The sequence below is a fragment of the Pleurodeles waltl genome, chromosome 7, assembly GCF_031143425.1.
Source record: "Pleurodeles waltl isolate 20211129_DDA chromosome 7, aPleWal1.hap1.20221129, whole genome shotgun sequence".
Classification (NCBI taxonomy): Eukaryota; Metazoa; Chordata; class Amphibia; order Caudata; family Salamandridae; genus Pleurodeles; species Pleurodeles waltl.
This window is the reverse complement of record NC_090446.1, coordinates 65,731,623-65,753,053: the sequence shown is the minus strand read 5'-3', so window position 1 is coordinate 65,753,053 and position 21,431 is coordinate 65,731,623. Positions and strand designations below refer to the sequence as shown.

Sequence of the window (21,431 nt, the reverse complement as noted above, 5' to 3'; positions counted from 1 at the left end):
AGTCAGTTGGACTTGTCAATGACAACATTACCATTTTGAACTTAAAAACCCCCAGAAATTCACCAATTATAGTTAGCAGCACTAACTATAAATTGCACCCCCGCCAAGCACTGCTTATGACCTCACATATGAAATGTTCTATGACATCATTTATGATAAAACTCATGACATCTCAAATGATATCACGGATGACATCATCCAAAGGGTATGCTAGTAAATTTTAAATTCACTAAAAAAAACAAAGGTTGAAGTAACATTATATAGTTAGGTGTGACTACTTGGCTGGAGATTTGAAAATGCTCCCACCAAGTGAGAGCATACACAGGTTTCCATGCCTCCGCTGGTAAGGGCAGGGAAACCGCTATTACCTGGGAGTGGGCTCCCTGGGACATAGCCTGTGAGCTCCTTGGGATGTAGCCTGTAAGCCAGCCTCAGGGGATGGGGTCCCCAGACCATTAATGGGTGATAGAGGGGGGCCGCACGACCCCCTCCCTGAAAAGTACTCAGCCCCGAGGGTGGGCTCCCTGGGGCCTTTGGAGGCTCGGAGAGGGGGTGCTGCATGCCCCTCTCCCCATTTTATAAAGCTTCAACCCGGGGTGGGCTCCCTTGGGGCTGTTGAGGCTTGACTAGGGAGGCCGCCTGGCCCACCTCCCAATTTTTTTAAGTTTCATTCCCCGGGTCGGGTCATTGTTCAGCTGTGGTAAGAGGAACCAAGTACATTGTTTCTGGACCATTGATCTGTGATTATCCTGAGAATCCCAAAGGGCTCCAACAGTGGCATTACAAGACTCAAGACAAAACATTAAGCAAGATGTATAATGTGTTGATCTAAACTCCGAGCGCCCTCTTTCGTGAACAGTGTCTGTGATGTAAGATAAATGTGCATGGATAATGAAAAAATATTTCCACAACAAAGAATGATTCCTTCTTTCTACCATGCTAGAACTACTTATAGGTTTGTAAGAGAAATGTATTCATGTTGCTGAGAAAATCCTTTCCCTCAGTCCATCAACTGGGGACATTATTACCATGTGGATAAAATGTTCACCTCTTTAATACCTGTTTAATACCCCAAAACAGCAATAAAAAGTATCCAGGCAACTTTTGCAGTTTTTGCCACAATGCTGTTGTCCGACCAAGAAACAAAATGCATTTTAATTGAAATCTGCATATTAACCTACAAATTCTGGATTTTGGGAAAAGTGCAATAAATCAGTTTATATGGTGAAAATGCCACAGCTGCAGGCTCGTGTATTTCCGGTGATTCTGGCCCTGGACATTGTTAGGATTGGTCAGTCCACGACCAGTGTTAACCAATGGTGTATTTGTCTTTCTTGTGGGTTATGGGCATTGTTAAAAGACCTGTACTGTACAAAGTACAACCCAGGAGTGTCCAAGGTCCTCACTCGGGCCTGTGGGCCTTGTCTGTGGACCATCCACGCTCTCTTCAGGCAGGCACGTACTTAGATAGGAGTGGCTCACAGTAGCCCATGGCCCAGGATTATTTTCTGGACTTTCAGCCCCACGGATGGTGAAGCTGTCCATGGTGCTGAAATTGTTTCTAAAACGGTTATTTGGGGCAATCAGGACTGCGGTCCCCTTGGTCCCATTTTTCACAGCCCCCCCAGGCTTCTTGCCACCGTATCATTATATTTCAAGAACTAAGCCTTTGGGAATAAGTACATTTTTATAATATTTTAATTGCTTTACCTCACAATTAAGATTCCCCGCTGTCACGAAACCTTGGTTCGGTTTTGGTTAGTTTTAAGGCCTCCGAAGGGAATAGAACAGCCCTGCATCTGGCTTCCTGACAATCAGAGGGAGGATTGTTGGTACCCCGAAGTCTGGATGTGGGGCATCAAACACCCATGGGCCACCTGAAAGTCAAAGTAAGGCGCATGCCCCACTCTTCGATGCTTTTCATTTCTTCTGCCTTGGGGTCAGCCCTGTCCCAGCAGCCACAGACTTTGAGGGAGGCTCGATCCCCAGGAGTGTTGGTGGGAGTGGGGGGGGGGGGGGGGGCGGGGGGGATGTAGTTTAGCTCTGATAGCACTTGAAACACATGGGATCAGACATTTACCGCATATGTGGCGCCTCTGCGGATCTCTGGGGGCTGTCAGGCAAGGCCCGGGCTGTCTCTTGTGTGTCCTTTCACTGACTGTTTCTAGCAGGGCAGGGGGCAGACATGTTGTGGGCAGGGCATAGACAAGCAGGCCATGTCCACAGGAAGGGGTCTAGCATCATCTTGGCCGGAAATGACGTTGCCACCAAATGGGTCGACTCTTTGGAGGTTTCCCTAAATCTTTTCGAATTACCACGATGGTATTGGCTTGAGGGCCCAAAGTTACGGAGCTGTGGCGTTACCACATTGTCCAGTCCAGATAGAATATTCTTTGATTTTCAAAGTCTCTGGTTTCTTCATGAACAAATTTGTGTGTTCCAGCCACACCTGCAGACAGAGCAAAACTACAGTGGTGTGAGTTTTGGCTTGTGGGAACAACTTGTGTGCAATTTATCCTGGCCCACAATGGGAGCCCCACGGATGCTGTGGGCATCCTCCCCTCTGTCAAGGTAACTACCCTACAGGCATAGTAATGGTATGAGGCCTTTCTTGTGGAGTGGGGGCTACATGGATTGTAACCTGTAGGGGCCAGTAAGCACTGACATCGGAATCTATGGTATATTGCCACCAACCGGACTTCTGAAAGGGAACGGGTGGGTAGACGTGAGACTCATATGTAGACTCGTGGAGTGGGTGGGTGGGTGGATGTGGTACTCAGAGAGGAGACTATTGAAAGGGAATTGATGAGTGTGTGTGAGACTCAGTGTCAGACTCAGGAGGTAGGCTCTTGGAAGGGGTGGGTGAGTGTCAGACTCAGGAGCTGGACTCTTGGAAGGGAAGGAGTGGTTGAGCGTAAGACTAAGGTGGGAGGTTCATGGAAGGGAACAGGTGGGTGGGTGTGATAATCAGGTGTGAAACTCTTAAACGGAAGGCTGGGTGAGTGTCAGACTCAGGAGGTATACTCTTGAAAGGGAAGGGGTGGATAGGCAAGAAACTCAGACTGGAGGGTCTTGAAAGAGAGTGGGTGGGGAGGCGTGACACTCAGGTGGGAGACTCTTGGAAGGGGTGGGTAGGCGTGAGGCTCATGCAGGAGACTCTTGAAAGGGATGGATGGGCGTGACACTCAGGCGAGAGTATCTGGAAAGGGAGGGGGTGTGTTGGCCTGAGACTCAGAAGGAAGACTCTTGAAAGTGAAGGGTCGGGTGGGCGTAAGACTCCGGTGAAACCAATGTTTTAACTGGGAAAGTACTGTCAGGTACTGAGTACATGCAGTTCTTTAAGTCTAAAGGAAGAGTATCTGGACTTCTGAACACTGGTTCAAGAGACTACTTGTACCTCTCATCACTGGTGCAATACTTTTAATGGGAGAGCATCTGTATGTCTCATCACTGGTGCAATACTTTTAATGGGAGAGCATCTGTATGTCTCATCACTGGTGCAATACTTTTAATGGGAGAGCATCTGTATGTCTCATCACTGGTGCAATTCTTTTAATGGGAGAATACTTGCAATTCAAAACCAATAGGAAAGAAAAAAGTGTGAGGCTAATCTGGGTACTGCAACTGCCTCTAATCTATTAAATCACAAAAGGATGTGGTAATCACTTAATGGGGTACTTTAACATTCTTAGTGTACCCGATTATTTTGAATATCAGATGGTCTACCTAAGGCTATTCAGCTACCTCAAATGCGGGCAATTCCAAGAATTGGACGAGGTGGGCTCACTCACGTAGTGTGACATGCTTAATTATTGCCCACTTCGCCCCATCCCAGTAAAATAGAACTACCTGGGCAAACTGAATCCCAAGGGGGAGATTCACTCGAGGGAGTTATTGGAAATAACTCATCTGCATACATTTTCTGAGATCCAGCTGCATTTATAAAAAATACCTTCGGATAAACTACAAGATTATTCTTTATTCATGGTACCCTCGATATATGTTAAAAATACTACAGAGTATTTTTAGAGAGGACAACGCTGGGTATTTTGGCCCTTGTGTACCTCTCTTACGCTGACATGTTTCTGCTATTTGTAAAACCTAATACAGGGTTAGGCATTCTTCGGAGCTGCCTAGGATCCCTATTTTCGCTAGGTTTTAATAGTGTAGTGAAAATAAAGGAAAGGACCTACCCCTCTTCATCTCTTGACAGGTAATTTACCTAATTTCTTTAGACCCCGTACCTCATGGCAGTGGCGCAGCGTGGGTTGTCAGCACCCGGGCCAAGGCAAGTAATTTGCGCCCCCTAACCCGTGGATTTTAGCACTCGCGAGTGCGAGCGCGCCCCCCCAGATGTTGCGCCCGGTGCGGCCGGCCCCCCCTGCACCCCTCATGGTCTGTAGGAGGGTGGGCGCCTCCGGTGGGCACACTTTGGTCACAGAGAATCGCCCTCTGAATTCCTACTATTCCGCCCCCTCATATAGCCATCTCGTAGCTCTCATCACTGGTTCACAATGTTTCCTACCACTTTTCCTGTGTGACTACCTGCACATCTCACCACTGGTGCAATACATTTAAAAGAAAACTACTGGCACATCTTGGCACTGGTGCAATACTGTTTTAAAAAATATATATTTATGAAATTTTCAGTGCAGACAAGTAAGGGCCCGATTTAGGAAAAGTGGCACTCCACCAGTGCAGCGCTGCTTTTCTTGCACCCCTTAGCGCCCCCTTATCGCCACCATGTGTGCACCTTATTGAATATATGGCGCACAATGGCGGTAGTTAGGGAACTAGCACCAGAATTTTTTCTGCTAATTTGACGCTTTGCAGTATTAGCGTAAAAAATTCTGACGCTAATCCTGCAAAGCACCCAGACGCCCTTTGAAACTAATAGGAGCCTCCTTTAAATGCCTGCTCCGAGCCGGCGTTAAAAGTGCCGAAAAAAATTATGCAAAGAAATCTCTCAGATTTCTTTACACCATTTTTTCACCCCCCCCAATGGGAAAAATGCCTCCTTTGCATACATTATGCCTGGCGCAGGCATAATGTAGCACAAAGGGTTACAAAGTGGTGCAACTCATGCTCGTTGGGCCACATTAGCGTTAAAAAAATGACACTAATGTGGTGCAAGGAGGTGGTGGGGCTCTTAAATCTGCCCCTAAGTGTGCAATACTTTTAATGGGGGAGCACAGGCACTTCTCACTGCTGGTGAAAATACTTTTAATGTGATAGGACCTGCACTTCTTATCACTGGTGCAACACCTTTAGTGGGGAGCACCTGCACGGGTGCAATACTTTTAATGGACAGTGCTGACACTTCTTGTCACTGGTGCAAAACCTTTAATGGGAAAGCCCTGGCACTTCTCATCACTAGTTCAATACTTTTACTGGTAGACTACTGGCATGTATAGTTACTGGTGCAATCATTTAATGCAAGCAGTGCAATACTTTTAATGTGAGAGCAGAGGCACTTTTCATCACTCGTGCAATACTTTTAATGTGAGAGTATCTGCACTTCTCATCACTAGTTCAAGAGACTACCTGCGTCTCTGTTCACCGGTGCAATACTTTTATTGGGAGAGAACCTCAGCTTCTCATCACTGGTTCACTACTTTTACTGTGAGACTATCTGCACATCTCACCAGGTGCAATACTTTTAAAGCAAAACTACCGGCACTTCTTGGCACTTGCGCAATGCAAAAAAAAAATCAAAAACCGTTATGAAATTTTAATTGCAAAAAAGCACTTAACAACCGTCCCCTGGAGCTAGGAGACTAAGGGTGCAATGTTTTTAATGGGGGGAAAAGACACTTGTCATCACTGGTGCAATACGTTCAGTGGGAGGGCTCCTGCTCTTCTCAGCACTGGTGCCATACGTTTGATAGACAGTACTGACACTCCTCTGCATTGGTGCAATACTCTTAGTACGAGAGTACCTGCAGTTCTCCTCATTACCTCAATACTTTTAAAGGGAGAGTACCTGTAGTTCTCATCACTGGTTCCGTACTTTTACTGGTAGATTACCCGCACGCATCCGCACTGGTGCTATACTTTTAATGGGAGAGCATCTACACATACCAACACTTCTCAGCAATGGTGCAAGAATGTTATTGGAAGAGTGCCTGTATGTCTCATCACTGATTCAGTGCTTTTAATGAGAGACTACCTATACGTCTCAACACTAGTGCAATACCTTTAATGGGAGATAACAAACACTACTTATCACTGGGGCAAGACTTTTAGTGGGAGAGCTCCTGCACTTCTCAGCACTGGTGCAAGACTTTTAGTGGGAGAGCTCCTGCACTTCTCAGCACTGGTGCAAGACTTAGTGGGAGAGCTCCTGCACTTCTCAGCACTGGAGCAAGACTTTTAGTGGGAGAGCTCCTGCACTTCTCAGCACTGGTGCAAGACTTTTAGTGGGAGAGCTCCTGCACTTCTCAGCACTGGTGCAAGACTTTTAATAAGGGACTACTTGGCCCTCTGATCACTAGTGCAATCATTTTAATGGGAGAGCGCCAGCACTTCTGAGTAGCAGCAGGTACTCTGAGTACCTGCACTTCCATACTTTCATTAAAGCGCTGGGAGGGTGTCCCTCATTAGAGGAGGGTGTGTGGCTGAAGATGGGAAGGCTCGAGGGTGGAAGCAAGGCCTTCTCAGAGGGCTATGGCTGGGGGAGGAGGAGATACCTGGGGAGGCTGTGTTAGTGAGGGGCTGGGGAGGAGGAGAGATGGGGAGGCTGTGTGAGTGAGGGCTGGGGGAGAGATGGGGAGGCTGTGTGAGTGAGGGCTGGGGGAGAGATGGGGAGGCTGTGTGAGTGAGGGCTGGGGGAGAGATGGGGAGGCTGTGTGAGTGAGGGCTGGGGGAGAGATGGGGAGGCTGTGTGAGTGAGGGCTGGGGAGGAGTAGAGATGGGGAGGCTGTGTTAGTGAGGGCTGGGGAAGAGGGAGAAGGAGAGATGGGGAGGCTGTGTGAGTGAGGGCTGGGGAAGGAGAGATGGGGAGGCTTTGTTAGTGAGGGCTGGGGGAGGAGGAGAGATGGGGTGCTTTGTTAGTGAGGGCTGGGGGAAGGGCGGAGGAGAGATGGGGATGCTATGTAAGTGAGGGCTGGGGGGAGAGATGGGGAGGTTGTGTTTCTGAGGGCTGGGGAGGAGGAGATGGGGAGGCTGGGTTACTGAGGGCTGGGGCGGAGGGCGGTGGGAGGAGTTCCCTGGTGGGCAGGTGTGTGTGAGCGTGAGAGTGGTAGAATCACTGCGGAGGGGAGCTCTGGAAAGCACGCATCAGCCACGGGGCCAGATCCGCACGGACCCCCCAGTGACGGCCAGTCTCAGAGCCCCCCCCCCCTCACCCCAGCACCCCGAGCCCTCCCGCACGCTGCTTCCACTTCTGCTGTCTTTCCTCGGCTTCTGCCAGGAGGAATCTATTCTACGCCCGGTGCCCCTTCTGCCCCACCCTCATCCCTGTGCCATCAACTCTTTCCCGGTACCGCCCTTAGATCTCAACCAGCGCTTTTAGTCGTTCCCACGGCGCTCTCTGCCCTCAGTGGTGCCCTCAGCGGTGCCCTCAGCTCAGATCTTTCTTCCCTCTGATCTCATCCTGGGCCCTCACTTCTTAAGCCGGTGCCTTCTGCCTTCGCTGGTTCCTTCGGCTCTTACCTCGGTGCCCTCACTTACTTCAGTGCCCTCACCCTGTGCCCTCAGCGCTTACCTCTGCACCGTCTGACCTCATCCTGGCCCTCACTTCTTACCCCGGTACCCTCCGATCTCAACCGGTGCCTCTAGCTCTTATCACGTTGTACTCTACCCTTCCTTCTGCCCTCAGCTCTGATCTCTCTGCCCTCAGACCCCACCCTGAGCCCTCGCTTATTACCCCGGTGCCCACTTGACTTCAACCCGTGCCCTCAGCTTCTACTCCGGTGCCTTATGCTATCTCGCTGGCTCCCTCGGCTCTTACCGTCGTGCCTTCAGCACTTACCTCAGTGCCCTCTTCCTGTGCCCTCAGCACTTACCCCAGTGCCCTTACCATGTGCCCTCAGTTTCTAGCTTGGTGCTTTCTGCCCTAGCTAGTTCGCTCAGCTCTGACACCTGTGCCCTCACCCAGTGCCCTCAGTTCTGACTCCTGTGCCCTCAGCTCTGACACCTGTGTCCTGACCCTATGCCCTCAGCTCTGACGCCTGTGCCCTCAACCAGTGCCCTCAGTTCTGACTCCAGTGCCCTCAGCTCGGACACCTGTGCCCTCACCCAGTGCCCTTAGTTCTGACTCCTGTGCCCTCAGCTCTGACACCTGTGTCCTGACCCTGCGCCCTCAGCTCTGACGCCTGTGCCCTCTGACCCTCACTCGGCCACCATGGCCAGCATGGCTTCGGAGATCGTGGCCTTCCTGCTGGCCCTCTCGGGCTGGGTGCTGGTCTGCTCCACGCTGCCCACGGACTACTGGAAGGTGTCCAGCATCGACGGCACCGTCATCACCACGGCCACCTTCTGGTCCAACCTGTGGAAGACCTGCATCACTGACTCCACCGGCATCTCCAACTGCAAGGACTTCCCGTCCATGCTGGCCCTGGAGGGTGCGTGCGCGCGGGGCTGCTGGGGGAAGGGGCTGTGCCCACCCTGGGAGGAGGCTGCGGGGGACCGGGGGCTCTACCCACCTGGGAGGGGGCTGCTGGGGACCGGGGGCTCTACCCACATGGGAGGGGGCTGCTGGGGGACCGAGGGCTCTACCCACCCTGGGAGGGGGCTGCTGGGGACCGGGGGCTCTACCCTCCCTAGGATGGGGCTGCTGGGGGACCGAGGGCTCTACCTACCCTGGGAGGGGGCTGCTGGGGGGCGAGGGCTCTGCTGGGCATGGGAGGGGACTGCTGGGGGACCGAGGGCTCTACCCACCTGGGAGGGGCTGCTGGGGACCGGGGGCTCTACCCACATGGGAGGGGGCTGCTGGGGGACCGAGGGCTCTACCCACCCTGAGAGGGGGCTGCTGGGCTCTTCCCACCATGGGAGGGGCTGCTGGGGGCTGAAGCTGTGCCCGCTCCGGGAGGGGCTGGTCTGACATCCCAGGGTCTCTGCCAACCTGAACAGCGGCTGGCTAAGCACCCTAGGGGCCGCCAACAGCGAGCCCGCAAGATTGTTCTATAGCACGGATTTTATCTAGGGTATGTGGAGGTATTTTTTCTTATATTGCCATTGCAAGCTGACGCAATGTAAGGTACTGGTACTTTACGTAATTGCTCTTTGGGTCCTGGTGAGGCCTGCGGTCCAATCGGAGACTTATAAGCACGTGCGACCCTCAGCTGCGACCTGCGCTGTTTATTTGTACCCTAATTAACTCGTGTCTCTGGTCCCCGGATGTTGGTACTCTCTTGCTTCAGTGTGTAATCTGCACCTGTTGTAGAGGCTGCGTTGGGAGTATATTACCCCTGACACAGGGCACAAGTCCTAAAAATAGGAAGTTGGGGGACTACCAAGTTAGGCGGTATGCCTGTGACATCATGGTGAGTAACATCGCACGTGGCGTTACAGGAAGTGGCATCACAACCTATGAATTTACAGGAAGTGACATCATAAGAAGTGACATTAGATCTAAAGACCTCACACATATGCTTAGTAGGTCTATCATGAGTATATTTCAGCGCATTATGAGTATACATACAAACACTCCTCGCATGTGACGCCTATGTGACGCAAGGTATCGCAATGCAGGGAAATGTGCTGCCTTGCATTCGTGTTTGTTTTTTCTTAAACAAATCAACTCAACCAAGATTTATGTGGCACTATAAATCCCAAGATAGTTTTTGCATCAGGGTTGCACCAGATACCCGTTGTAACTCTAATGCAAAATTTGCTCCTCAACGTATGCATTTGCTTTAAAAAAAACTCTACCACAAAGAAATTGGCAACAAGGAGACAGTAAATCTGTTCTGCTTACTTGGTGGAAAAGTCTGGATTTTAAAGTATCTTATGGGGTAAAGAAACCTGCTGCAGAGCTTTGGGTTTCTAGTAAATCTGGGAGAATAATAACTGTAAAATAAATTTAGTGGTTAACACATTTGCTTGAAAGATTTGTGTTTTGTCTAGTACGCCTTTACCTCAAAGTAGGATAGATGTGTCTCCTGCAAAGCTCATCATGTAACATGCAGTGGACAGACTTTTATTTATGTAGATAGGTAAGTGGGTTTCTGCTTATAACACAGAAATACTTTTATTACTTGCAGTTCTTAAATTGTATTCTGTCTAATATAGCGCAGTGAGCTATGATGGATGATATGTGACTCCTACACTTTGTAACCCTCACTGTCTTACGTAACATATCCTGAGCACTGATGTACAAATTTGTGTGACTGAATGTCAATGTAATGAGTGTGTTTGATTTAAAGCGATGTAACTCTGCATTTTGATAAGTAGCGCTATAACAGAAATAAAAAATAGTGGTATTTGAATTGTTGTTTTGTTAAATACCGGGGTGGACCAACACATCTGACATTCTTGCGCAGTGCATGCATATCACTCATATACAGGGACTGCACAACGTGAAAGTGTGCCCCTCTAAAGTACTTGTGAAGTACTAACAAACTGTGAGCCTCCTCTACTGCATTTATATCTAGATGCAAGGCTCCAGATAGGTGCGAGGCCGGATACTGCAACAAAAGGAGCCCTGAAGGCCCCTTACATTTGGCCTTTGTTATGGGTCCAGATGGAGCTTGAATCTTGCACGTTGTTGCTCAGATCGAAAGCAGACACCGTGCAGTCGCTGCTGACTGTGTCCCTGTGTCTGAAAATGACACCGAGATCCTTCAGCATTTTAGAGTAGGGCCCAGCTTCTTCTTGCAGGGTGGACAGCACCCACTCTTTGGAAATAGTGGGGGGACTTCCCACCCGTGCGCACTCCCGACTTGTGCCCTGTCCTGACCGAGGCTCTGTGACTGTCTTTGTCACAGTGTGGGATCTCCTTGAGGGGGCTGGCGCGGTACCCTAGCACGAGCCCGTGAGGGCGCGCGGAGGTGCGTGGTGCACGCGCATCACTTGCGCGCTGCACTAGTGGCTTTGCTGTCGGAGTGTGGTGGCTATGCCAGTGTGTTGCCTGGAGGCAGGCACACTCATGTTGAACGGTGTTGCTTTGGGTGCATGTGCTTCCTAATGGTGCAGCATCACTGTCCTCCAGGGGTCCACTGACAGCTGATGAGGGCACGAGTCTGCCATGTCGGACCTCAGCCTCCCTCACCAGTCATTATCACTCATGTTTGGGGCATTAAGGAGACACTGGTTACATTGCCCTGTGTTAAGTTATGGTATTACAATTGATATATTGTTATATTACGTTTCAGATGGTGGTTTATTGCTAAGGCCACTGGATTTATGCAGTAGGGGAGCACCAAATTATGCGGAACAGTTCACTAAATTATGCTGCAAGAAAAGGCAAATAATGGCACATAATGTGACACATTTTTTTTATAGTATTACTTGATTATTTTATTTTTAAACCTGATAATACTGTTTTGGCAAATAATTCACCTCAGTAGTACCGGTCCAAATGCAGAAGTTAGCAACTGAAAGATGATTGGTTAACCTCTGGGGAGTGCCTTGCACTATGCGCGGACATATATAACAACGTTTTAGTCACTTTTGATTCGTTTGAGATAGAAACCATTTTTTTATTAAAAACTGAAGATTATGCAGCAGCAGATAGATTATGTGGCAAATGCGGCAAAGCCATAACTATATGGAAATAGCCGCAGAAACTCAAAACTCTGGTGGCCCTGGTTATTGCACAGCTTTCTCGCGCTTTCAGTTTCTTTCTACGATTTGTCCACAGTAACTTCTTTGGTTCTAGCTTAGGGTTGGTACCAGAAGTGGAAACTTTGCAACTTTTCAGTATAGTCTGCGCATCCAGCATCTCATTCAGCAGTCACAGTTCACATCATTTTGGAAGTCCGAACAAAAGAGAGGCAGCAAAGTACCACGGACCCTCGGGGGCTCTGCTGTCAGTGTACATGTTTCTATGGTCACTGAGGGGCTCCCCTCTTGCTGTCAGTGTACATGTTTCTACGGTCACTGCAGGGCTCCCCTCTTGCTGTCAGTGTATGTGTTTCTATGGTCACTGAGGGGCTCCCCTCTTGCTGTCAGTGTACATGTTTCTAAGGTTACTGAGGAGCTGCCCTCTTGCTGTCAGTGTACATGTTCCTACGGTCACTGAGCGGCTCCCCTCTCGCTGTCAGTGTACATGTTTCTATGGTCACTGCAGGGCTCCCCTCTTGCTGTCAGTGTATGTGTTTCTATGATCACTGAGGGGCTCCCCTCTTGCTGTCAGTGTACATGTTTCTAAGGTTACTGAGGAGCTGCTCTCTTGCTGTCAGTGTATATGTTCCCACGGTCACTGAGGGGCTCCCCTTCTGCTGTCAGTGTGTGTACTACCGTCACTGAAGGCCTCCCCTCTTGCTGTCAGTACGTGTGTTAATAGTCACTGAGGGGCTGCCCTCTTGCTGTCAGTACGTGTGTTAATAGTCACTGAGGGGCTGCCCTCTTGCTGTCAGTACGTGTGTTAATAGTCACTGAGGGGCTGCCCTCTTGCTGTCAGTGTTTATGTTCCAACGGTCACTGAGGGGCTCCCCTTCTGCTGTCAGTGTGTGTGTACTACCGTCACTGAAGGCCTCCCCTCTTGCTGTCAGTACGTGTGTTAATAGTCACTGAGGGGCTGCCCTCTTGCTGTCCGTACGTGTGTTAATAGTCACTGAGGGGCTGCCCTCTTGCTGTCAGTACATGTGTTAATAGTCACTGAGGGGCTGCCCTCTTGCTGTCAGTGTTTATGTTCCAACGGTCACTGCAGGGCTCCCCTCCTGCTATCAGTGTATTTGTTTCTATGGTCACTGTTGAGCTCCCCTCATGGTGTCAGTGTACATGTTCCTACGGTCACTGAGCGGCTCCCCTCTCGCTGTCAGTGTATGTGTTTCTACGGTCACTGCAGGGCTCCCCTCTTGCTGTCAGTGTATGTGTTTCTATGATCACTGAGGGGCTCCCCTCTTGCTGTCAGTGTACATGTTTCTACGGTCACTGCAGGGCTCCCCTCTTGCTGTCAGTGTACATGTTTCTACGGTCACTGCAGGGCTCCCCTCTCGCTGTCAGTGTACATGTTTCTATGGTCACTGAGCAGCTCCCCTCTCGCTGTCAGTGTACATGTTTCTATGGTCACTGAGTGGCTCCCCTTGTGCTGTCAGTGTACATGTTTCTACGGTCACTGTGAGTCTCCTCTCTTGCTGTCAGTGTACATGTTTCTACGGTTGGTGTGGGACTCTCCTCTTGCTGTCAGTGTATGTGTTTCTATGGTCACTGAGGGGATCTCCTCTTGCTGTCAGTGTACATGTTTCTACGGTCACTATGAGTCTCCTCTCTTGCTGTCAGTGTACATGTTTCTATGGTTAGTGCGGGGCTCCACTCTTGCTGTCAGTGTATGTGTTTCTATGGTCACTGAGGGGATCTCCTCTTGCTGTCAGTGTACATGTTTCTACAGTCACTGTGCGACTCCTCTCTAGCAGTCAGTGTATATGTTTCTATGGTCAGTGTGGGGTTCTTCTCTTGCTGTTAGTGTACATGTTCCTACGGTCACTGAGCGGCTCCCCTCTCGCTGTCAGTGTACATGTTCCTAAGCCCTAAGGTCACTGAGGGGCTCCCCTCTTGCTGTCAGTGTACATGTTTCTACGGTCACTGCAGGGCTCCCCTCTTGCTGTCAGTGTATGTGTTTCTATGGTCACTGAGGGGCTCTCCTCTTGCTGTCAGTGTACATGTGTCTATGGTTAGTGTGGACTTCCCTCTTGCTGTCAGTGTACATGTTTCTACGGTCACTGTGAGACTCCTCTCTTACTGTCGGTGTACATGTTTCTACGGTCGGTGTAGGGCTTGCCTCTTACTGTCAGTGTACCTGTTCCTACAGTCACTGGGGGGCTCGCCTCTTGCTGTCAGTGTACATATTTCTACGGTCACTGTAGACTCCTCTCTTGCTGTCAGTGTACATGTTTCTACGGTCGGTGTAGGGCTTGCCTCTTGCTGTCAGTGTACGTGTTCCTACAGTCACTGAGGGTCTCGCCTCTTGCTCTCAGTGTACATATTTCTACGGTCACTGTGAGACTCCCCTCTCGCTGTCAGTGTATATGCTTATGTGCTATTGAGACTCGACTTCTAATATCTATGTATGGTTTTGTGGTCAGTGTGTGGTTGCTTGTGATTCCTCAGGCTAGGTAAGACTAGAAAGATGTCTATGGCAGCACCATCGAGGTTCATCAAGTTAGCTCTACAAGTAGTAATGTCCCTCCCCCTCCCACCACCAGGAGAAGTTAAGAATATTACTTAATGTAGTGAAGTAAAAATTCCTCCACAGGCCCTGACCTCAGAAAATCTGATTATCACGGCAGCCTTTAACCCCTCCCCCCGGCTGCTCTGTCCTGCTGCCCTGAGAGAGTCATCTGCTGAATGACGGTACTAGGTTCTTCACTGGAGTGCAATTAAATTGTGGTCCTGGGACCCCAGTGGCGAACAGCTGTTGCTGTATATGCTACTGCCACAACTCCACTGAGTATCCTTTAAAGGAAGTAGTTCAGTTCTTTCACCCAAAGCCTTCTGTTTTGGGCAAGAATGGCTGTCGTGGTTGGGAGGTGGAAGGGGAGAGCTCTGACTCGGATGTGAAGCCACGATTTGCTATGTTTGCCCTCCTCTTTGCTCTGCCTTATAGGGTCGAGCGCAAAGTGCTCCGTCCCTGGTGTAATCTCTCTGTGGGCTTTTAACCACGCCCACGTTACACCCATCCCTTTCATTGGTTCGCGGGCTTGTCTTTTAAAATTCGCTTGATTTAATTAGTGGAAGGCATGCATATGTCATGCCTTTTCTGGTGTTTATCCCGCCTCGAGCACACCGAACAACTACTGAAAACATACAAGGCTTGATGTTTTCCCTATGGTTTCTGGACTACTTTTTCTTTTTATTTCATAGACAGCGCAATCTCACTGGGCACTAGTTGAGTGCTTTGCATGACATTGACCCTGTTACATGGATATTTGCACTTTTGCTGGTTACATTGATAATTGCTCTTTTGCAGGTTACATGCATAATTGCACTTTGGCGATACGTTTCACTGCAAGCGAACTTCTGTTTCCTTCTGTGTGTCTGCTTTGCACTCGTGGTGGCCGTCGGCTCGCTAATGTGAAACTGTTTTACTTTTCAGTTTATGAGGCAAGGAAAGTCCAGTTAGTTATGTGAAACTGTTTTACTTTTCGTCTTCAATTTATGTGGCAAGAAAAATCTGGTTAGGCGTTTACAATGCTAATAGTCTTAACTTGTTACTTGCTAGGGCTGGCAAAGCCAGTAGGTCATGTTTCAATGCAGTACACATCATTTTCTCTTGTACAGCATGTACACAGCTTTTATGAAGGGTGTTTTCTAAGAGATGGTATCGAGAAGGACAGGCACATTTTCTTCTACCTTAACAGCTTTCTCTCTTTTATTTAGAACGCTGCTTTAGGCTACAAAGGCAAATATCAAGCTCTAAATACACAAAGTACTATACAATGAGGCACCTAAAATTAGAAACAAACTCAACTTTTACATTACACCGTTTATTGACAGTCGCAGCAACATTCCTGCTAAGACGCTGGCCAGCGTAGCAATGGTGTGTACATCCAGTCTGAAAAGAATATGTGCAAAAACAAAGTAATACGGTTTCGTTGTCGCTTTTCTGTTTGTTTTGTGACGCTTCTGTTAGCTTCACACTGATGTATTGTATGGTTGGTGCTACACAACAAGCATTGGCAAAAGCAATGATATCACATTTTGTTTATTTCAAACATATGTTGCAAAATAAATAAACAAAAAATGTTGTTACCTACATGGAATGACCATACATTTGCAATAAAAAACCTGCAAATATGTTTAAGCATTTTTTATCATTTTAAAAGAAGAGGTGCTTCCTAGCAGATGTGCACAGTTTAAAAATGGGTATAGAAAGCCTTTCTAATATTAATGCACATCATAATATGGGAAATAGGATTCTTAATAACACAAAGAAAATGTACTTTGGAATTTAGGTTACTTGTATCTGAAGACTTAGTTAAGTACTCCAGGAAGACTAAAATAAAGAAAGTGCAAAGAATGGAAAGTCATTAAATAATTGTTCCCTTAAAACTGTTGCCGCAGGCACTGGTAATAAGGCAGGGCTGCTAGAGGCTGAAGTGCTCGCTGTAGGTGAACGGGGGAGGAGCATTGGTCTTCTAGTGTCTCAGCTTTCAATTTAAATGGTAATAGCTTCTTATCTGTGGCCAAGTTCTGGGGTATTGATTTCAATATAAACAGTCTGATTTTGATCTGCTACCAGTGCCAAGACACTAGGATTTAAGATGACAAGATTCCAGGTGTTGCCAAACCTAAGATTTCATGCCTGTCTTATCCTTGCTAGCTGCTGGACTGTGATTCCTCAGTTTTGTAGAAGATATAGTTATGTCCTCATTTTTAGGTCGAATATAGCAGCGTGTACGCGCTGCTTTTCCGACATGTTGGTGTGTATCTGGGCTTTTAACCATGCCCACCGCATGCCTATCACTTGTTCATGGGCTTGCCCTTCAAAAATCTTTTATTTTCGTTGGTAAATGCTATACGTTTGTCCCTCTTTAGGGCAGTTTAGTTACCGCCTTGGACAGCGCCCCTGTTACATGGCTAATTGCACTTTTGCTGATATGCTTGACTGCGAGCGAACTTCTGTTTTTCTTTTGTGTGCTCCTTCACGCTGACGCTGTGGAGCTTTGAATGGGCTCGCTTATGTGAAACTGTATTACTTTTCATTTTCAATTTATGTGGCAAGAAAAGTCCGGCTAGGAGTCTACAGCACTAATAGCTCTAACTCGAGCAAATGTGAGACCATTGCATTGCAAATGCTTGTTCTTAGGATGCAGCGTGCAGCTGTGTACAAATGCTTTTTATTTATTTTTTTAGGTCGAGCCTGCAAGAGCAAGCGCTAGCTCATGCGATCTCGCTTGCGAAACTCTTGTGTGGAATAATGTGCTTGAAACCCGCCCACAGCTTACTATTTGTCGGCACCAATCTCACTCTTCTTTACTGCCTTCTCATTGGGCAATGTTTGCCAAACATCACATCCTTTTGGTTCAGTGGCGCAGGGACCAAGTACATATTAATTAGCTTTAGTTAGTGCTTAAGTGCTCCTCCGCTGGCTGTATTTCAGGTACTATTTTCTCTATGATGCAGTCACAATACTGGTTGCATCATAGCTTTGTTTTGTTTTTTAATGTATCCTCACCCTCTCCCTGTTTCTTCTCCCCGATCTACGCTCAGAAACCAGCTGCAAAAAAAGTGCCAAGTAGCAGCAGGTCCCACTCATCATGTTTTTAACTCATCCCACCCCCACCTTGTTTCTTCTCCCCTATGTGGAGCATGACACAGTGGAAGCTACCTGTACATGAAACCATCAGTGGGTAAGAAATGTCACAGACTCCGTGACCTTTAACGCTGTCCTCTGCTTCTGCAACGCCATTGCAGCCCAGACTCCTAACCTTGGCAATGTTTTGGAGAAGGTGGAAGTTAGGGCTATAATTACCATTGATTGACACATAAGGCGATCGCCTCTGCTTGCTTTCTCTTTTTCCACTCGCACAAGTTCTAATGCCTACTTCCATCCCAACGTACTCAGTGGGCAAGAAAGACACTTTAAACCCATGCGCCCCAGTTCCCTTGTCTGACAAAGTTCTGAGTGCTTTGATGCCACCTAGTAAGGCATCGACCTGTTGGCATCTGGCAGTGGCGTAACCAAACTTGAGGGGGGGCCCCCTGCAAAGTCCATGCCCACCACCTACCACTTTTGCCTCGGGCCCCCCCTGGAGTTCGGGGGCTGCGGGGGCTTCTGTTATGCCACTGGGTGCTGGGGTAGCTCCTGGTGACCCTGCAGGCCAGGTTTACGGGTTGTTTTGTTGCAGTGTTCTTTCTCCAGAGGTCCCATTTGGTTCCAGATCATTTGCACGACCCACTGATCAGCGGTCTATTTTTGCCATTTGTTTTGCTGGTCTTCAAATGTGGCCACAGTTTGCCCAACTTGGCAAGAAAATCTCTCTCTCTCTTTGGCAATTAACACAAGCAAGCTACCAGTCGGCCATTTACTGCTTCTGTCTGCACCGCGTCTGCTGGTGAGCGATCCATACATTCCCAAACTGTCCGGGAAAACACACTGCCCCGTGTCATTACAGAGCCTCTCGCCCTTCCCTAAACAACCACCACGTGGCCTAGTTCCAGCACGGGCTTACCATCTTTAGCATGCAGAATTATGCATTATGCTGTGGCAGGTTAAGCAGCAAAACAGGCTTAAAGACGTTGACGCACAAGTGGTCTTTGGACACAGTATTGTACTTTTTCACGACAACTCTTGCTGTAAGCAGTGAGGAAAACGTACCAAAATGGTTTGTGCACCCGATTGTTGGTCCCTTATTGTCTCTGCACACGGGTTCCATGCAGCGCACCAGCAAAAATCAGGAGTGGGAGGTATTTGTGTTAAAATCGTAGTTGGTGCCAAGTGAAAACCTGGGGGAAACTCCTTTGGTGTCTGATTTCTAGGTCGAGCACCCGCTCTCGCTCGTGACAGTCTTGTGTTCAATAATGGCCTACGAACCCACCCGTAGCTTCCTATTTGTTGCCGTCATTGTCGCTTGTCTCTGCTGCCTTCTCTTTGAGCTGCGCGTGCCACGCGTCACTTCCATTTTCGTGGCACAGGGACCAAGTACTGTGTAATTAGCTTTATTTAGTGCCCCCTCCGCTGGTCGTCTGATGCTTGCGCTGTGATTCAGGTACTATTTGCGCTTTGACCCGGTCACAAGACTGGCTGTGTCTGAGCTCTTTCATTTTTTTTAAGCGTTTCCTTACAATCTTTGCTTGCAGTGGCGACCGGCAGCTTTAGGAGGGAGTGGGGCGGGCGGGAAGCACACACAAACACAGTCATTCTTTCACACACAGACACGCACGCACGCACATCCATTAACAACACTCATAACATTCAAACATGCATGCACGCACCAAACATTCATTTTAAAACATCACACACACTCATTCTTTCACACACACACGCACATCCATTAACAACACTCATAACATTCAAACATGCACTCATGCACCAAACATTCCTTTTAAAAGTTCACACACACTCATTCTTTCACACACACACGCATGCACATCCATTAACAACACTCATAACATTCAAACATGCATGCACCCACCAAACATTCATTTAAAAAGATCACATAAAATCATTCTTTCACACACACACACGCACGCATGCACATCCATTAACAATACTCATAACATTCACACATGCACGCAGGCACCAAACATTCATTTTAAAACATCGCAAATACACACACACTTACCTTCAGCCTCGAGGTCCCTGGAGAATTGGCACTGCTGCCTTCCATCATTGGCCGACCTTAGGTCAGCCAGTAAGCCAACGAGAGAAGGCAGCAGTCCCAGCCTCGTCACACAGTGGGATGGCGTCAGTGAGACTGCTGACCCCACCCCACTCTGTGACGAAGTGTCACTGATTGACACTCGCTCTGGGCGCTTCAGGGCTTAAACCTGAAGCGCCCAGGTCGAAGTCAATGGGTGACGCTTCCCTTATGATCCGGGGAGGGCCTCGAGGCACCTTTGCTGAGCCGAGGATGTCACGCCCATAGGAGCTGTGCGCTCCTCAGCCCATCGAAGTTCAGCTGAGGCAGCCAGGAGTCTGCGCAAATCACGCATTTCTGCTCCTGGCTGCCTCAGCTTAAAATGAATGGTGTCTGTCAGGCTAACCTTTGTTCAGCCTGACAGACATTCTTCACGAGGGGTGCTAGTGCGTCTTGTCCTTGGTAAGTAAAGTTACAAGGGAACGCGTATAGGTCGATGAACCTTTTGGATCGCATGGGGTATCCTAGTCAAGCAGTAACCAATGGATAATCTATGCACATTCAATCAATAAGGAAAACCATGAAAAGCCCTATCTAATAAGAAAATACCGTCACTCTCAAAAAGGTTAATCGTTTTATTCCCTATTTGTTACAATTCTAATCAAAACCTTTATTCGACTTTTATTGTTAATCAAACTTTATTAGCATCATGAGCAACTATTCACCAAGAGTTATTAATAAACAAAAACGAGCATCAACATAAGTCAGCAAATTCTTTAACATTTGGGATAATTCAGCAATGAAAGTCAGTCAGTATACTGTCACTGTTACGTCACCCTTTGTCAAATTCTACCTAACACAAATTAGCATCAGCATGTGGGTCTTCATGCGAAAACAATTTGGGCAAAAAATCATTAATTTGGAAAAATCTATCTAGAAGAGAAAAACATTTAAAACAGCACAGTTGGTACCTAGAAGTAAAAGCACGCATTAGTCAGTCGCATTTTTATAGCGACCTATCCAAGATAGATCAGCAACGAGTAAGTCTTCGTCTCCAGGACATCAGTCATCAGCAAGTATCAGGCTCACAGAGAGTAAGCCCAATTATCAGCACTTCGGACAGCGTCTCCTGACGTCATCAATTTTCGCCTCTCCGCTCCTTGCTCTCTCCCTTTGTCATAGCTTTTTATTAGGGTCTCTCAGTCCATCCCACAAATTGCTAATTGGTCAACCTCATCAGGGGTTATGATTCCAACCTATAGTTTTTGTTTACCACTTGTTTGCATCGGTTCAAGCATCAAGTTCCATTAATATGATTGGTCCTTCTGTCGATGAGAACATCATCCGGCTCTTCAGGTAACAAAATTGTTGCCCACAGTCTTTTAGTCAGTGCCTCTATTGTTAGAGTCCTGGGAAAGTATGTTTAGCCTACTCTACACATAATTGTTTCAAATTGTCCTCATCATTTTTCCTGTTTTCTGGTACATTTGCAGGAATTTCTAGCAGAGTCCGTCTGAACTTTGTACAGTTCAAGGTCCTTCTCTCCAGTTCCAGTCTGCGGCAGCTCATCGCGTGTCCAAGTTTTAGCAAGCAAGGTCCAGCACCGACCAGACCTCTAGTTCGGCTAAGTTAAGAATATGAAGCATCATAAAACATAGATTACACCATCAAAAATGACATATTATTACACAATTGTTTATATTTCACAGTATTTTAGTATTGTTAACACACATGGTGACCACTCCCCGTGGGCACATTTTTCTCATACGTTATTTTCAATTATTAGTTTCGTTTATCAATATTTCTCATTAGTATGAATACGCAAATTATTAGAAATTTCTCTTATTAGCATATCTGCTCCAACAGGGGCAAAAGGTGGGGGGTTTTGGCCCCTCCGCCCTAAAGGACAGGCCGCACCTGTTAGCTTGTTAAAGCTTCTTTCATCATGCTATTAGCCAACCCAGCTACTTTTCGGTTCCCCCTCCCCTTTCCCCATTGCCCCATTGCCAAAGAAAATAGCTTGTT

At 48.0% G+C, this 21,431-nt stretch overlaps 1 protein-coding gene across 1 annotated transcript in view; it reads left to right on the top strand.

Annotated features, from left to right (window-relative positions):
- The first annotated feature begins 7,352 nt into the window (after window positions 1-7,352).
- Window positions 7,353-21,431, top strand: part of LOC138303642 (claudin-10-like) — a 37,620-nt gene continuing 23,541 nt past the window's right edge. Inside the window, exon 1 of the mRNA XM_069242938.1 lies at window positions 7,353-8,564. Within this exon, the coding sequence (XP_069099039.1) occupies window positions 8,345-8,564 (220 nt within the window). The 5' untranslated portion in view covers window positions 7,353-8,344. The remainder of the gene's footprint in view (window positions 8,565-21,431) is intronic.